Source organism: Pezoporus wallicus, unplaced genomic scaffold (genome assembly GCF_028554395.1).
Source record: "Pezoporus wallicus isolate ANWC-B61680 ecotype Strahan unplaced genomic scaffold, APGP_CSIRO_Pwel_v1 contig_14689, whole genome shotgun sequence".
NCBI classification, from domain to species: Eukaryota; Metazoa; Chordata; class Aves; order Psittaciformes; family Psittacidae; genus Pezoporus; species Pezoporus wallicus.
In genome coordinates this window covers 322,800-339,295 of record NW_026637698.1, presented here as the reverse complement: position 1 = coordinate 339,295, position 16,496 = coordinate 322,800, and the positions used below count along the sequence as shown (strand labels likewise).

At 44.4% G+C, this 16,496-nt stretch overlaps 1 protein-coding gene and 1 long non-coding RNA gene across 2 annotated transcripts; one reads left to right on the top strand and one right to left on the bottom strand.

Annotated features, from left to right (window-relative positions):
* Positions 1 to 767: 767 nt before the first annotated feature.
* On the bottom strand, positions 768 to 12,521 carry TTLL10 (tubulin tyrosine ligase like 10). The gene is given in 11 exon segments (XM_057407312.1): positions 768 to 1,066; positions 1,247 to 1,287; positions 1,289 to 1,337; positions 5,640 to 5,688; positions 5,690 to 5,758; positions 6,932 to 7,066; positions 8,710 to 8,874; positions 9,186 to 9,247; positions 11,267 to 11,335; positions 11,338 to 11,384; positions 12,316 to 12,521. Coding segments are annotated over 11 exon segments (1,191 nt in total).
* A 1,843-nt stretch (positions 12,522 to 14,364) lies between these two features.
* LOC130598115 (uncharacterized) lies at positions 14,365 to 16,072 on the top strand. The gene is made up of 3 exons (XR_008971945.1): positions 14,365 to 14,493; positions 14,629 to 14,761; positions 14,872 to 16,072. It is a non-coding gene; the product is annotated as an uncharacterized LOC130598115 (long non-coding RNA).
* The last annotated feature ends 424 nt before the right edge of the window (positions 16,073 to 16,496 follow it).

Below are 16,496 nucleotides of genomic sequence, written 5' to 3'. Positions count from 1 at the left end.
ATGCATGGCTGTGCTGAGCCCTGAATGGATTTCTGCAATCTATATGGAATCCTTAGAGCAGAACCACCTGGGCTAAGTACTGTAAAATTAGCTTGTACCTGCTAACTACAGACAATGATGTGAAGTATAGGGAATGTCAGAAATCAGCAGCTTTTGAGAGTAGGTGCTCTGTTGTGCTTTCTCCCCCCAAACTGAAGACAAGCATGCTGTTGGGCACAACTAAGGTACAGTGCTGCCCAAGAGTCTGTGCCATGCTAGACATCAAGGAATGGATGAGTAAAAAAGGGGAAACCTTAGCAGTAAATAATGCTGGGGAGGGGGGAGAAGACAATGTGGCTTTCCAGTTGACTTACCCTTCAGGAACCTGGCAATACCAGGACATAGGCAAAGGTTTTGGGAGATTCATTGTGGTGCTGCCTGTGAATTCCCCAAGGCACAGGGAATTCAATGACCGTTTCATTGTATGCGTGTTTTCAATGGCAGTGTAATCCTGCCATCTTGTGACCCTTGTGGATGTTGCAGTGTGTAGCTTGTGCGAGAGAGTCTTTATTACTGTAACTAAGAGGAAATTTAAGTTCCTGGTTTAAAGAGGAAGTTTAAGTTCCTGGTTTTCCAGCTGAGGTTGATACCTGTTTGTCTATGTAAGGTGGAAAGGAGCTGGACATGCACAACACATTCAAATTTAGCTTTTATTTTAGTTTTCTATCTTCTGACCTTGTGAAAACCCTTTTGCTCTGCAATGGTTTGGGGGGGGTGTTCTATGCCAGTCAAAGAGCCACACATGTAGTGTAGTCAGGACAGTGTTGTGTTTCTTTCTGGCCAACAAGGCAACCTCTCTTGTTCAACCAGGCTTCTGTGGAGAGTTCTCCAGCACTTTCTCCAGGCTGGCACTGTCTGTTTGGCAGCATGTATTGGCCTTTATACAGGCCACTTTGAAGCTTTAAGGGTTGTTTCTGGCCCAGGTCTGCATCATCCTCGTGATGCAGTGAAGCACAAAATGACAGTGTTTCTAAAGGCAAAATCCTGTGGCCTTTGAGGCACTTGTTGAAAAACTCAAGAACCAGATCTGGAAAGGAAGATGCAGTTATGGGATGGTCTGAACACTGGTGCTAGAATACACCCAAGCCATCGTGCGTATGCATAGAGCAGCTGTGCTTGGGGAAAGGATGAGGGGTGCGGAGGGGAAGATGTTTCCAGCCTGTGATCTGTGGCTTATTACTATTAAGACTGTGACTTGTTCACTTACCAAGGCTCTCATAGACTATAGCTGGGATGATGTCTTTCAAGACAGTTGGTGTGCAGTGCTGGGCTTGTATTCATCTCCAGAAGCCAGACCTAGGAAAGATGAATGCCAGTCAGGAAGCTGGTGTCAGAGGAATGCCCTCTGGATGACTTAGTGACCACTTTGAGAGGTAGGAGCACTAATAAATCCCAACAAAATCCCCAGTACAGAATGCAGGCAGGACAGAGTGGATGAGTTAAACAAAATCCCATTTTTGCATTCATTTAGTTATGTGAGAACAGCACCACACATTGTTTTATGTCTTCAGCTGGTGCTCTTTAGGTTAACTCTTCTCTATAGGTATGTAAAGGCACTTGTGTTTCTTAACATACCAGTTTCCATAACAATTTGTAGTTGAGTTTTTTGGATACCGTGAAGTACTGTTATAAGAAATGTAGGACTCGATCTGAAGTGGACATGGGATCAAAACTGTGCAAACATGAGTTTTCAGTGAACCCTTAGCCTTGATTTCCTGGTTTAGTTTCCAGTAGAAGCCACTTCAGGCACTAATTTGACATATCTGTACTCGTTTCATCTCCATTTCCCTTTGAAATGCCAAGGGCTGAAGGTACAAGCCACAGAATATGGTGTCCAGTTATAAGCCTGTGTGAAACCAAACAATTGACTTGCCTGTAATTCCATTTACTATTCCTTTCCCTTATAGCAAGAGAAACTGTTCACTTCCTGCCTCCACCATATGGTGCTGCATCCTGCATATAGCACATGTAGGAACTATCAGCAGTTTGTAAGGGGGGATATTTAATTGTGTAACAGCCCCAGGAGGATTTTACTCTCTTTTGATTGATTTAGGAGTATAATTGGAAAGGTTTGTGTTTTTCCTGCAGCAGCAGTGAGTTTGCTTTGGCAACGGGATGGCCTTCACTTTGGCGCTTTATTTTGCCAAGAAGAAAATACAACAACAATTTTCACTTCTTTGAAATACTTTATTAAGAGGCTGGCAAGGGAAGGCAGTGACACAGCTTTGTTGGTGTTTGGTTTTCCAGAGGAGAAGTGGAGCTGCTGCTGATAAACCTGCTTTACAGATGCCAACAGAGGGCACCGAAGTGACATCCGTTTTTCTTGGCAAACCCATTCTCAGTAAGTGTTCTTTTTTCCTCTTAAAAGCTCCGAAGATTTTGTGCTAACAGACTCAATGAACCTTCATAATTGTCTTGATTAGGTTTTGGTTTCTTCTCCTTTAAAACAAATACAGCTGACAGGAGGAGGAAAGCTCTCTATCTGTCACGCTGCTCATCTTCTACGTTCCCTATTATTGTGTTGTCTGAATGTCTCACAGTTTGGAAATGCACTTAACCTCTCCACAACGAGGGCAGGTTAATAAATGCCCTTTGTTCTATTCCAGGAAAAGCAGAGAGAATAAGGCCAAGATTCACCATGTCTATTTGAACATCCATAACTTCCATGGGTATTTCAAGTTAAATGAAATTCCTGTGCTTTTCTCTGCATCTGCCATGCAGGTATCTTGCTCAGAATTTCCTATCAAACATGTGATAAAGAAAAGGAAACCAAAACCCAGAATTATCTGTCTTTGACTTTCTAACCTGGATCTTTTCCTTTAGGCTTTTCAAGTGATGAGGACAATAATGAATGCCCTGTGGCTCTGGTCAGAAGTGCTGCTCGGGATGTTTCTAAGGGATGAAGAGGTTACTGCTCCCTGCAGCCTGTCAGTACAACGTGTTCTGTCACATCAGACTTGCTCTGTCAAGACATCACAGGTAGGCTTAAAAACTTTAAACAGGAATTGTCCAAAGGCTCTTGAACAACAGGCTCACTGCAGCCAGGTCCTGCACTACACCAGGATCTGAGGGTTTGTTTCTTGTGCTTTGCATAGCACTGAATGCAGTGGTTTTGTTTCCATCCAGTTTGCTTACTATTGTAGTCTCATTGCTGTAGAATCATCCTTATTGCAGCAGTTCAGTCTTTCAAAGAAGCACTGGATGATGAGACTAGGTTCATGCAAAAGACCTGTCAAGGGTCCTTCCCTGTTGCCCTTGTGTGCAGGGAGCCTGACCTCTGACTGGAGCTTTAAGCAGCACTGAAATATCAGAGCCAGAAATAGGAATGAAATAACTTGTTCTGTATCCTGTGTGGAAATAGCTGAAGCCACAAGCACAGTCACAGACCAAGCTCTGGAAAGGCTACTCAGATGTTGCTGACCCAGAAAGGGACCTGCTTAGTGATAGTGGAGACCAGAGGCTGAGGCAGTGGGGTCTGTTTTCCACAATCTTAAAAGCTCCTATGAGCTTTTTTTATCATCATGACCTGGGGTGGACACAGCCAAGTCTACAGTATCCATATGGTACCTCATGCTCTGGGGGTGAATGAAAAGCTCTGTCATTCAAATCAAAGGAACCGTCCCTGCTTTAACTAGGGATTTGAGTGTTATCTTCATTTAGGTACACCTCTGACAAATTGGCAAATAGCTTATCTATGTTCACTCTGTTCTCTGCTGATAAAGAGCTGAATCCCTTTATGGCTGATAAAAAACTTACACATCTGTTTTCCCAGCATACCTCTGGAGAGAAGCCCTTCTGCATGGCTGGTGCAATGCTCTCTGAAAGCAGGTTCCTTGAGCATTTCAATGACACTGTCCTAAGCTGTGCAGTGACTTAAGCATTTGTAAGGCAGCACAAGGAGACTTCAGAAAACAGTAGGTAAAAAAGCCAACAGCAATGCCACATCCCTCACTTCAGCTCGCTGTCCTCTTAAGGCACTTCTTTTTCTTCTCAGCTTACATATGAATATGCAAAGCTCTACAGAAAGCTGTGGTTTCTCATCAGGGCCTGCTGTCATACATAGTCTATGCTTCTGAGAACACGGAGGGAGGAAAAACCTTCCAGAATCAGGATGCTGTTTTGGGTGCCATGGTTTAGTGTGAGGTGTCCCTGCCCATGGCAGGGGGTTGCAACTGGATGATCTTAAGATCCTTTCCAACCCTAACTATTCTATGAGTCTATGCTGCAGGGCATTCAAGAATTATTAGGGATGATGCTGGGGGCATTTATATCTCAGCCAAATAAGGAAGAGGGAAAGGCAGGATGAGCTGCGGGACTGGATGTATAAGACTGTTAAATCAGCGTAAAGCAGATTCTACACGTCATGAAATAGGATGTCAGGGAGAATAAGGCTATTTCTACATTATTCTCTCTCAGAGGGAAGTTCCATGTTCCAGCTGACTCTGTCTCCACTCAGTGTCCAGAAATCCTCATCCTTCTTGTAGGTAATGCTTGTAGAGAAATAGATTCTGTTTATCTCCCCATATGTAAAATACACGGGGATGTAATGGTCTTTAAACACTGAAGCTTTTAAGGAGCCAAGTAGGAATTACCACAATAGAGTGATACTGGATCTTCTATTCTACTTAAAGTTTACACAGCTAGGGCTTTGCATGCCAACCTTGCAAAAGACAATTCCCCCTGAAATCTGAGAAGCACCAGTTTCTGTGTCTTTGCCATTTACCCTCCTTTGCCATTGACTTCCTGTACAAAGGAGTCTATTGTTCAGGTGCCTTACCCACTGCTGCATACATTAATTCTATTCTTTCATAGGGTTTGCTGTTCCCACTGCCCTTTGCTGGAATATGTTTGAGTTCCTTTCTGCTTTAGCAACAGCAGAATCTGCCAGATGGCTTTCTGTTATGTTTAGGCCAGGTGGTTTTAAAGTACTGTGCTGCATTGAAAGCACCTCAGTTGCTTTATTTAACATTTCCTTTTCCCTTTCTTCTGGCTCTTCTTGTCTGTGTTTTACTCACTCCTTACAAGCTTGAGTTGTAATTCTAACATATTTTGTGGACTCAGTGTCCTGACCTATAGCTGAAGGTGGACATTGAGAAGCTGATGCTGACATCAGAATCAATAATGATTGATTCTTCGGCATGGGGAGGCCGAGTTCTTCATTGCCTTTGATGGATACTCAGCAAGTATAGATCACTGTACTTGACGTGATGGTAGAGGTATTACACACTGGTTTATGCTGGCTGATCACCTGGCATGTTCTGGATAAAGAAGAAACTGGGTGGGCATTAAGATTTCAGTACTTTTCATTATGAACTGCACTTTGCTGTGGGAATTCTGCACACAACAGCTTTGCCTGCAATGAGCACTGCTCTTCCCATCCTGAGCTGTTAATGGCAGGGTTTCTCTGTGCCGTGAGCATGCAAGTGCCATGTCTTTGATGCTGGACAATGAAACTGGAGGGGAAAAATGAATCCTGCCCTTGATCCTGACTGATTTAACGCTCTATTTAGTTCCTGGCACCTGAGCCTGTGTCAACTGTGCTATGTTAGGTATCTGGCCAATATTATACTTAGTATTTCACAGTATTGTGTTCATACCTTTAAAGTTCTCATCAATTAGAAAGTCGCAACTGATGAGATTGAAGTTTTGAGCCCAGTTTGCAATCCAGTTTGTGCTTGGCTGCCAGGAAGCACTGCAAAATGATCTGCTTCATCCTTTTCTGGAATGGAAGACAGGGAAAGGTGGAAACTGATCATTGGGAAGGAGCCAGCAGAAGTCAGAGGTGTCCTCTAGGTTTAGGGACACTCGTCCTTCCCCTGCTTCCTGCAGAGCTTCTCTCTAGACTGAGTGGAATGAAACCCTGTCTTGAACTTGGTTCTCCAGACTACTGCAGTGATGCATGGAGGAATCTCAGCCCTTGTGCCTTAATCTGAATGAGCTGTCTGGACAATGTTTAGCAGTGTTAATTCATTTACTCCTTGGGGGCACCTGGATGTGAGCTGAACACAGCCATTTCTGACAGTGATGCTTCAGAAGCCCCTCACAGCTGTGCTGGACATGGTGTTTTAAAGAAGCCTGGTGAGTGACAGCAACTTCTAGTAGGGGATGCTAAGCTTCAGTCAGTTTGGAGCTGAAATGCACTGTGGGGAATTGCTGAGTGGAGAGAGATACCCTAAAATTGGCTGAAAAGTTTCTGATCCCCTGAGAAATTTGGCAAATTCAACTACGTTTTCTTCTGAGCCTTTTTTCTGAACGATGTATTTTAACAATTAATTTTCTTTGTGTTTGGCTTTAAACTACCCCATTTCCAAAGTTGACCTGAGAAAGCTCTGTCCTGTGCCCTTTTCACCTAGCAAGTCATGTAGGGAACTGATGCATCATTAGACTCAGGCTGATGAAGTCTCAGGGACTCAGATAATTTCTTCAGTGAGATAAGAAGGTGGTCAGAATCTGAATCTTCCTCTCTCTCCTCCATGCTAGAGAAGATTTAAGGCCCTGACATGATTTTCATGGGGCAAAATCAGACAGAGTGAATGGTGAGACCAAGTTAAACAGGAAAGAGACCACTAAAAGTGTAGTCTCTTTCCAGGCTGACAGGCTGGAGAGCTCTATGATGTGTACTTGATGCAGGACCACAGCATTGCCCAGGAACATGAAGGCCATAATAGCATTTTTAGAGCTAACATTTACAATTGCACTCTTTTTCTCAGCTGCTTGTTATTAAAACTAAACTCTGTGTCTTCACTTCTGTGTTTAGCATCTGCAGATAAATGGGTACTATGGGACCGTCAATACCTTCTCGCTCAGTGTATGTGTTTCCTTGGGGGAAGTGATGTGTCTTCCTGCTATTCCTGTCACCCTAATGAGGCAGATGAGCACACCATCCACTTACAGTAAACACAGTGAAACCCCAGTCTTTGGGGAGCCCTTTGGACTTTCTGAACTTCTCATTAATGTAGCTGTTGAAATGCTCCATCCGCCAAATGGTCTCATCTTTCAGCTGGCTGTACAGGGAGTTCTGCATGTACTGAGAGGTGGGGAAACACAGCAAAGGGAGGATTAGATTTCTGGCACTGAAGAGTAATGGCCTTGCACGGCAGGCATCCAGCTGCCCTGAGTTGTTCCAGGCATCTGGAGTTGGGATGAGCCCCAGGATCACAAAATAGAGGTGGAGGGAATAGAGCTCCTCACTAGCAGAGCTAAAGCTGAGCCAATGTCTTGACTCCCGTTGTACAACACTACCACAAGCAGAATAATGTGCCTGACCCACGTGGATGCTGTAGTGACAATTACCCAAGGTCAAAGCAGTGTTGTGTGACAGGAAGAGGTGCTTTCAAGTCACAGACATGATGTTCTTTGGACTAAATCCAGTTCCAGTGCCTGGAAGTCTCCTACATCTGGGAGAGATGGATGGATGGATCACCAGAGGGAACCAAGGTGAGGGCTTCTCTCTTCTGCTCATTAATCCCTTTGTCAGATGGAGTTAAGTCTTCCAGAAGTCTTTTTTTTTGCTTCCCAACTCAACTGTGGGACCTTTACTATGAGGTTGCAAAGCTGCTGGTTAGTGATGTGCCTCCTGAAGCTTGTCTTTTGGAAAGACACTAGGAAAATGGCTGATTCCAGGTGGGATGCCAGGGCAGGAAGGGAAGGAGAGCAGAATCAGCTGTCATTTGAAGAAGTCTGGCCTATTACCAGCTGCTCCTGCAACTTTCCTTTCCCTCTTCCCAGCAGGATCCCAGTTAATTTGTGTTCTGCTAATAAGCACCTGTCCTCTGTTTATTATCACCTGTGCCCTGGGATCCTACCCCAGCACCTGAATTCCCATGGGGATAGCTCTGTAGCTGAGCAAACAAACTATTCCAGGAAAACAAGTGGCACACTGATAGTAGCATATATTGCAGGAAGCAGCTATAATCTGCTGTCCTGAACTGCACTTCTATAGGAACAGTAAAACTCCAACCAAAGTGGGCTTGTCTGATGCCTCCCTAATGTGTATTTTGCTAGTTCTCAGAACCCAGCATACTTGGGGGAGCACAGAAGGGCTTTAAAAGCAAACTGTTTTCTTCCTTCTTTTAATTCTCTTTTATCAGGGCCACTTCTAACAGCTTACAGGCTTCATTTGAAGTAAAAACTGGAGCAAGGAAGGCTTCAGTTTTGTAGGGGGTTAAATGCCACAACAGTTTTGTTCTGTGGCAGCTCACAGTTGAGAAGGAGGACGAGCAAAGATGACGATTTAAGAATGATGGCTCTCAGAGAACACATCTGCGTCTTGCATCATTATGATTATTGTATTTCAGCACAATGGGATCAGCAAAATCCTTAGCCAAGATTAAGGCTCCTTTGAGCTAGGTAGCTGCAGTCAAAGGCTTCTTGCCCTAAGAAGCTTACGGTCTGCAGATACAAGAGAGAAGAATGGCAGGAAAAAGAGGGCTAGGGAGAGAAAGTGTCAGGTAAGCAGGGAGCTGGTCCATGGCAGAGAACAGAGCCTGCTTTGGTAAGGCTTCTGTGCTGCTCCATTGCCGTGCCTGACCACAAGCCCAAGTGCATTTCCTGGCTGCAGAGATTTTGCATGCATGAAACCCTTATTTTTAGCCTTCCAAAAGTCCTTTTTTGCTTCCCATCTGTCAATCTCACCCTCCCCTTCTGCTGCGCTGGGTGACCTCAGCTTACCTGGTTGGTCAGATGAGCAGTCAGATCATCAGAAGCAGCATCATAGTTGACACAGGTCAGCCTGACATAACCCTGGGCAAAGAATAACAGGTATGGTGCTGTGCAGGCAATGAGGAGGTAAGAGCAGACATCAGACTTCTTCCCTTCCAGGGGTGCTGAGTGTACCTATGAGAGCAGTATTTCAACACGTGTCACAGCAGGCAGCTGTAATCCATGACCACTCAGAGCTCACACAAACCCACAGCCAGTTCAGGCACCCCATAGAATTCATCTCTTTGTCCCTTTCTCTCAGGTTTTAAGGTGAGTGGCAGCAGAGGGCGCTTGTAGGAGAGGATAAAGACGCCAAGAGCAGCTCCGTGTAAGAGGAATAGAAGCTGCTCCGAGGACAGGAGCAGGAGGTAATTAAAGATTTACTAATATTTACTGGAGAATACACAAAGTTTATGTTTGGACACAAAGAGCCCTTCATGCAGCACCATTGCTTTTATTGCCAGAGTGATGTAATCTGGGAATTGTTTCCTTTTATCATCAAAGGTTGCTGGATGGCCACAGAAATAACAAGGATATGCTCTTAAAACAATGCTAATAGTTTTCAAAGGTGAATGGAGCCCCTTAGAGCAAAAGCCATTTCTCACTGCTAGAAACCAAGATGGGATCTAAGATAGGGTCCAACCACTTTCTCCCCTAGCACTTGTCCATGTCAGAGACCACATTTTGGTCTAACTGAGGCCCTTGGTCTGGTTTTCTTAGGCAGATGTTGTTTTGCTCCATGCGATGGTTGCTGCATAAACACAGTCTAACCTGTAAGATCATCATCTTGCAAGTCTCTCTTACCCTTTGCAATGAAGCCAACCCTTCCTTTGTAACAAGAAGACATGTGTGGATGAATGGAAACGGAGAACATTGCTTGCTTTGGGCAGGGAAGCCCTTGGAAAGGTTGCTGTGTGTGCTGTGTTCTTTTGCAAGATAAAGATGCCAAGCCAGGAGAGCAGAATGTCAGGGATATGACACGGGGTCAGTGTGAGGAACTGGTATCACCACTTTGCCAGGACATGCAGTGATCACTCCATGGCAAAATGTGCTTTTGCCATGCCAGTACTACAGTGTTATCACGACTGTATCACACTGTCATGACAATGCCATGCCTGGCCGGGCACCATGAAGTTTAGAGAGCCCTGCATGCCTAGCTGTGCACACCAAAGGCAGCTGGGAAGTGCAGCTCCTGGGATAATTGATCTCTCTTGCATTCCTCTTTGAAAGGTTTATTCACTCATCTCAAAGCACTGAAGTGATTTAATTATAATGCATTCCTCAGCTAAGGGAGGCACAGGGAAGTGGAGTTAATAGAACACAAGTAGTGTTGAGTTGCTGAAACTCTTCTCGTGACTTCTGCTGCCTTATTTTTCCCTTCCTTTTCCTGCTGCTGCTTTCTACAAACATTCTAATAGTGGCTTTTAGTGTATATAGTACACAAAGAAGAACCTGCATAGTTAATTCATGCAAAGAATGAAATGTAAACCCACCCCAACCCAAAATGTTAGTGACTGGTAGCCCCTGCCTGTTGATTGAGGTCTAGACTTTTGCAGCATTGAAGCAGAGTTAAGAAGGTATTTGGGAGGCTTTATTATACTGCAGGGAACAGATACTGCATCTGTATCGCTTGTAAAATGCCAGCTTTGTATAAGAAGCTGGGATTATATCTCATTTAAATTGCTTTCCACAAGGCTTTATATATAGACCTCCTGTACAGACCCATAGCATCTGGCCTTTTGAAACCATTCTTAAGCTTCCAGACAAAGGTAAGCACGTCCCTTGCTCACTCAACGGTGCCACTGCTGTCACAGCATTCGAGCTGCAGAATTGCACTGAAACATACCCCTTCTGCACTGCCAACTGCTGTCGTGGGGCAGCCTGACAAACAGCTGCCAGGAGAGCTGGTAGGATGGAAAAGGGAAAGGTGGCTGCTGTACATGGACTGGAAGGGCAGTGGTACCACTCTTTCTACCACAGAGAAGCCTGCAGCAATGTGCTGTGGTGCTCAGGCTTGCCAGGGCACAGGTCCTGACCAGCTCCCTAGGAGTAAAAGAATTGCCCCAGGGGCTGTGCTTAGGGAGTTTGTGTTTGTTGTGCAAAGTACTGCTCTGAGGGTGCCAGGCAGAGGTGTTGCTTTGGGAGACCTTGGGTTTATGCTTTAATGGTGGGAAAGCTGGGGAGTCGGGATGGTCCTATCAGACCAAAGGTAAAGAGCAATTCAACAAGCCTGAGGAGGAGGGAGGACTGTTTCTAACATGACTTACGGTTTGTGTTTAAATCTCTACTGCTCATTTTACTCTCCTTAGTCCATTTCAGTGGTATCCTTTCTCCCAAGGCTGTTTCCTTGAATAACCCTTTAATCACCATTGCAATCTCTGATGTCCCCTCCAAACTCTGTCAGGAAGTCGAGGTTTCCTGTTTCTCCTACCCTCAGGTGACCTCCTTTGCCCTGGGAATCACAACTCCAGCATTCCCAAGTTTTTCCCACCACCCTCTCCTGCTCAGGGCCCACAGGCACCTTTACCTTCTTTGAAATGGTAATAGGTCTCCTGGCACTTGATTTCACACCATTTCAGTGCATAATCCTCTCTTGTGTGTCATAGATACGCTGCCAGCCTCTTAGCTGGCAATAGATGCTCACACTACATAAGGAAAACAAAATAGAAGAGGATCCTCCCTTCTAATAACAAATACTTACTTAGCTCATATCCCTTGAACTCCTAATAATTTTCCATGGCAGTCTGACCTAATATACCCAGGAGGCCCTGGGTGGGGGATAAGGTGGAAAGCATTCATTAGAACTGCTGCTAGTGGACCTGTTGGTCTGAACTTGAGAGGGGCCGGGGGAGTAGCTGAGGATGCTAAAGAACATTATGATTCAGCAGCTCTAATGAGACCTTGTACCATTTCAGCAGGGTTTTTCCAATTAGGATGGAGCTGGTACCCATGGAATAGAAATGTTCAGAGTCCAGTCTTAATAAGGAGCTTCTCTGCTGAGGAGTGTAGGGAGAGATGACAAACAGCAATAGAAAAAGCTGTTTGTAGCCTATGGAAACATAGCAAAGAAGTGCTGCTTGCAGCAGAGATTCTGTGGTGCTTGGTGGTGACAACATCCAGAGAAGAATGCCAACATGCTGGAAAGAGCTCAGAAAGGAAGGCATGGAACTTCTGATGTGACAGTTTTTCTTGGGCAGGAATCTCTTCTTCTTTTTTGCTTGCTCTGCATTTAGCACAACAGAATGTTGATCAACAACAGGGGTTGCTAGCTCTAGTGGTGATGCTAGCAGCTTTCCTACATGGTGTAGCAAAGTGATTTTTGCACAGCTCAAACAGAGGAGCTCTCATTAAACAAATAGAAGTACTTCATTCCCTTGCAAAGATGCAGTTAGCTGCTTCACCACTAGTGGCCTTCCTATGGGTACTTTCTATCTGATTTATCTTTAAATGGTTCCCCAGGTTTAACCCTCCAAAAAGATAGGAAATCAAAGGAAAGTTATTTAATGGATAATACTGCATCACTTCATATCTGGTCATACTGCTGTTCATAAGAATCTGCTGGGAGGACCTACTTACAGCCTAGCTCCATTAGATCCACTGATATAAAAATACGGTCCTGGTGCTTTCAGGATCTCTTCTTTTGGCTGTTTTTCTTGAGGGTTTGCCTTACCCGTGTTCTGATCTTGTCGTTCTTGGCTTTCTTGAGCTGCACTTGAAAAGTAGCTGCAAAATTGGAAATGGAGAAACTTCAGATGAGCTGGGATCTTCTCCATAAAATCCATCTCTAGGGAGACAGCTGGTAGAAGACACTGTAAGGTAACTGCTTCAGTTGGGTTTATAGCCATTGCATGAGCTGAGTACAAGTTATTCCAGATGGAAAGCTGGGGGTGGCTATGACAGAGTCTGACAGACTGCAAGGTCTAGAGAGGTGTGGAGGTACAAAGGGAGAAGACCAAGAAGAGCCTCCTAAAAGGCATTAGCCATACACTATGCATTGAAACAGATTCTCTTTCAACTGTAAAGCCTATAGGAATTTTGACAAGCCCATGATGTGACAGCTCTGAGGTCCCCTGACAGGCAGCACAAAGTGGGGTGGCACATGTGAACTGGTGTGACAATGACTGGAGGGGTGGGAATGGGAAACTTCAAACTGGTAGCTAATCAGTTCAGTCTTGCAGGGGTTCTGGTGCTTATTCTAAAGCCCCAGGGCTCAAAAGCTGGTGGATTTGTAGAGGATAATAATACTTTCTAAGTATAAAGTGAATGGATCTGCCTAACAAGTGCTGTTGGGTGGAGAATGTCAGAGCTTGTATCTAGCTTTAGCAGTTGTGAAGATCTTCCAACTTCTTGGCTTTCTAGGAAGGATAAACTAAACCAAAAGCATCACTTCCAAATCCTTCCTGTCAAGTGTTTTTTCTCTATAATACATAGCAAAAGCTTTTCTTTCACAAGGCAAAATGAGACTTCATCACTTTTCCTTCATGCTTTGTCTGTATTTCAGGTCTCTGATGTTCTTCATACAGCACAGACAATTCTCTGCTGCAGTCTGCAATCGGGTTCTAAAGTAGCTGAAACAACTCAAGTACCATCTCACCCGTACAGAGATACAGGCCCAGAGGTCTAACCCTGTGCTTTATAATGTATATTTGGGATATCAATACCCTCTTCTCCAGACTTATGGAAAACATACAAAGGTTTAATACTTCCAGAAGCTATGCCTCTGTTGTCTCTTCAACTTGGCCATGCCCCAAACTTTTTGGAACAACACGTGAATAGAAGAAAAAGTCCCCCCTGTCCTAGTTCTGTTCCCATGGAATTAGGTGGGAAGGAGGAGCAGGAAACTGGAGTCACCTCCTCCTCAGACTGTTCTTTTATTGTTATTGTAGTACATCCTGTGGCTACATGAGTAAAAACTTCTATCTCAATGACAAAACTCCTTTGCCATAAGTGGAGCAAAGGTATTGGATGCTGTTATCTCTCTTATTTTACAAGCAGTTGTTTTATGTCTTTGCTGCACTCCACCTATGAGCACAGGTGCAGTGCATAGTGAACTCTGTGCCCAATTATTGGATTTCCCAGCAGGCTCCCACACCTGGTTCACTTTGCTTTGGAATAAAGGAAGTAGATTGCAAATTCTTTGAGGCAAGACTTGCTGTAAATTCCTGCTTCACGTAATCCTTGGCACCAAAAGGTTCTACCACTAAAAGCCTCAGTGTTGTTACACACTGCAGCATTATCAGTGCTAATCCCTGGACTCCTGCCTTAAAGTTCCTCCTTAAATTCAAACCAAAACAAACCAAAAGAGCACACTAAACAACCAGTTCAGACAAGCCAGGGCACAGCGTCCACGATGGAGAACCCTGCCTCCGCAATGTCTTGTAACCAACTGGAACGAGCTTTTTCCACAGTCAACATCCAGCTGCAGACTTCAGTTGCTCCCTGCAGGATGGTGGGACAGTTGCATTGAAGAGGATCTCCAGCAGGGAGCAGTGCCTGGCTCTTGTGTCGCTCTCCTTTTGCCATCAGAGCACCAGACCAAACAAAAACACGCTCTGTCCTCCTCTAGAAGAGGCTGTTATTGGCGACTCAGCCAATTTTTGGACAGGCTGTTTGAAGGCAGGTTAATGCATTATGCATAAGCATCAGGGAAATAAAAAGCCATGCAGGAAAGCAGTGCAGCTCAGCTGCTTCCTAAACCCAGAGCTTGTTATACAAAGGTTGTACCATGAAGCAGTCCCACCCCTCCAGCTACTGGTATCTTCCACCAGTGGGGTTGGTCTCTCTCCTCTGCCTTAACACGGGATGTTAAAGTGCTGCTCTTGTTATTCTTTGATATGGGAATGTAAATATTGATTTCTCTATTTTTAACGTTTAATTGCTTGTTCCTAGATCCTGCCAGAGCTTTGGGCTCTTTTACCACTTCCCTCCTTGCCTGGATTGCTAAGAGATTAACCAATTTTAAACAGTCCCATTTATCCCGAGACATGGACACGTGAAATATCCTGCAGTGATTGAAGTGCTGGTAAGGTATTCTTCCATTAGTCTGAACACGTACTTGTCTCTCCCTCTCTAATCTTTATACAGAGACCCATGGGGTGGGAGCCTTTTATCATCTCTTCTGTCTAATTATAGAATCTCCCAGTATTCAAGATGAATCTTCGTTTCACTGAATCTTTTGACACGTATTATTTAAGCAAGAGCCCTCTTAAGTCTTCATTTGCTTGTGTGTTTTGCATCAGGGTAAGGAGAAACGGGGATGCAGGGCGTATTCCTGTTGCTTGATTGCATAAATTTGAGGCAAGGGCCTCTTCCCTTGTTTATCAGAGATGGGATTAGATGCTTCCTGGGACCTGAGCTCTTAGGAAAGAACAGAGTGGCTTGGCTTGCACACTTCATCACCAGAGGGGAGTGGGTATTCCAGAGGCTGAGTTTGTGCATCTGAACTCGGCTCTGGGCTGTTTCTCTTTCCAGAAGGTGTTTGTGGTGGAGAGGGGGAAGACCCATTGGGGAAACAGTCTTTTACTTGTCACAGTGACTAGCAGCATGGAATGAAACAGCACGATTCCCTTCCAGAGAGCCCCCACAGATGTTATCTTCACAGCGGGCGTCACCAGTGAATTGCATTGCTTGAGACAATCCTGAATCTGGCTCATTAATTTCTTTGGGAATTGCATGTTGGCAGCATGTGTACCAGCAGCTCCTATCTCAGCTCTGCTTTCAGTGCCCATGGGGATGAACATGGGCAGGGAGATGCAGGCTGCTTTGTGTCATTTGGTACCAAAGGGAACAAAGCAGAGTTTAGAAGACAGACCTTCCTTTTTCCACGTAAAGGAAGGTTTAACAGTGTAGAAGCTGACTGATTTCCCCAGAATGTAGCTGCAATTTGCATTTAAGAACACCAAATGAGCTAAACATCTTCCTAAAGACAAGACCTAGAGATTACTTCTGTACTAAAAAGGTTTTCATTTGAAACAAATACATCTATTTCTTATTGCCAAAGCACAGAGCTGAGCTCAACAACAAACGTGTCACAGAAATAATGCTCTTGGTTTGGGCATTGAAAGATTTGGGGCATTTCAGCCAAATTCTCCCTCCAAAGCAATGGTTGCTTTTCAAAGGAGCTGCTTGCTAATGGATGGCTTGTGTTTCTGTTCATGTTTTCAATGAAACAGTCAAAATGTTGGTATGAAATAATTTAATTTCATTAGGTATTTGTCAGCCAATATCAGTAATTTTGGTCTTGAACTATTTTAGAAGCAAAGAGATGGGCTTATATTTTCTCAGGGTTTAAATGAAAATGGTGTAAATTATGTGCAGTACGTGGGGAATTCATGCTCTATGGGTGGTATAAGAAGAGGTAACTCTGGCATCAGATGAGAACCTGGTCATAAGACTTAGTACAATCAATAGCTAAACCATGATACAATATTCACCTCTGATAGCTGATAAGGATCCAGCCTGTTGGTAGCTTCCTTGCATCTTGCACAAAGGCCATCTCAGCCTGGCCTGCAAAAGGATCATCATCCTTATGTCTTTCTGTTTAATGATGTCTCTGTAGCACTTTCTCAGTAACAGGCACTAATACAAACAGTGATTGCTGGTGATAATAAAGTGATGGTGCTTCTGCATCCAGAATTTATGTAAAGCCTTTGATATCAGAGAAGAACATTTTAGGCATCATCTTCCTTGTCTGGAGGGGTAGTTCTGCAACACCTCAAAGCAGCTCAGTGTTTTTACCAAAGGATATCTGATGACAG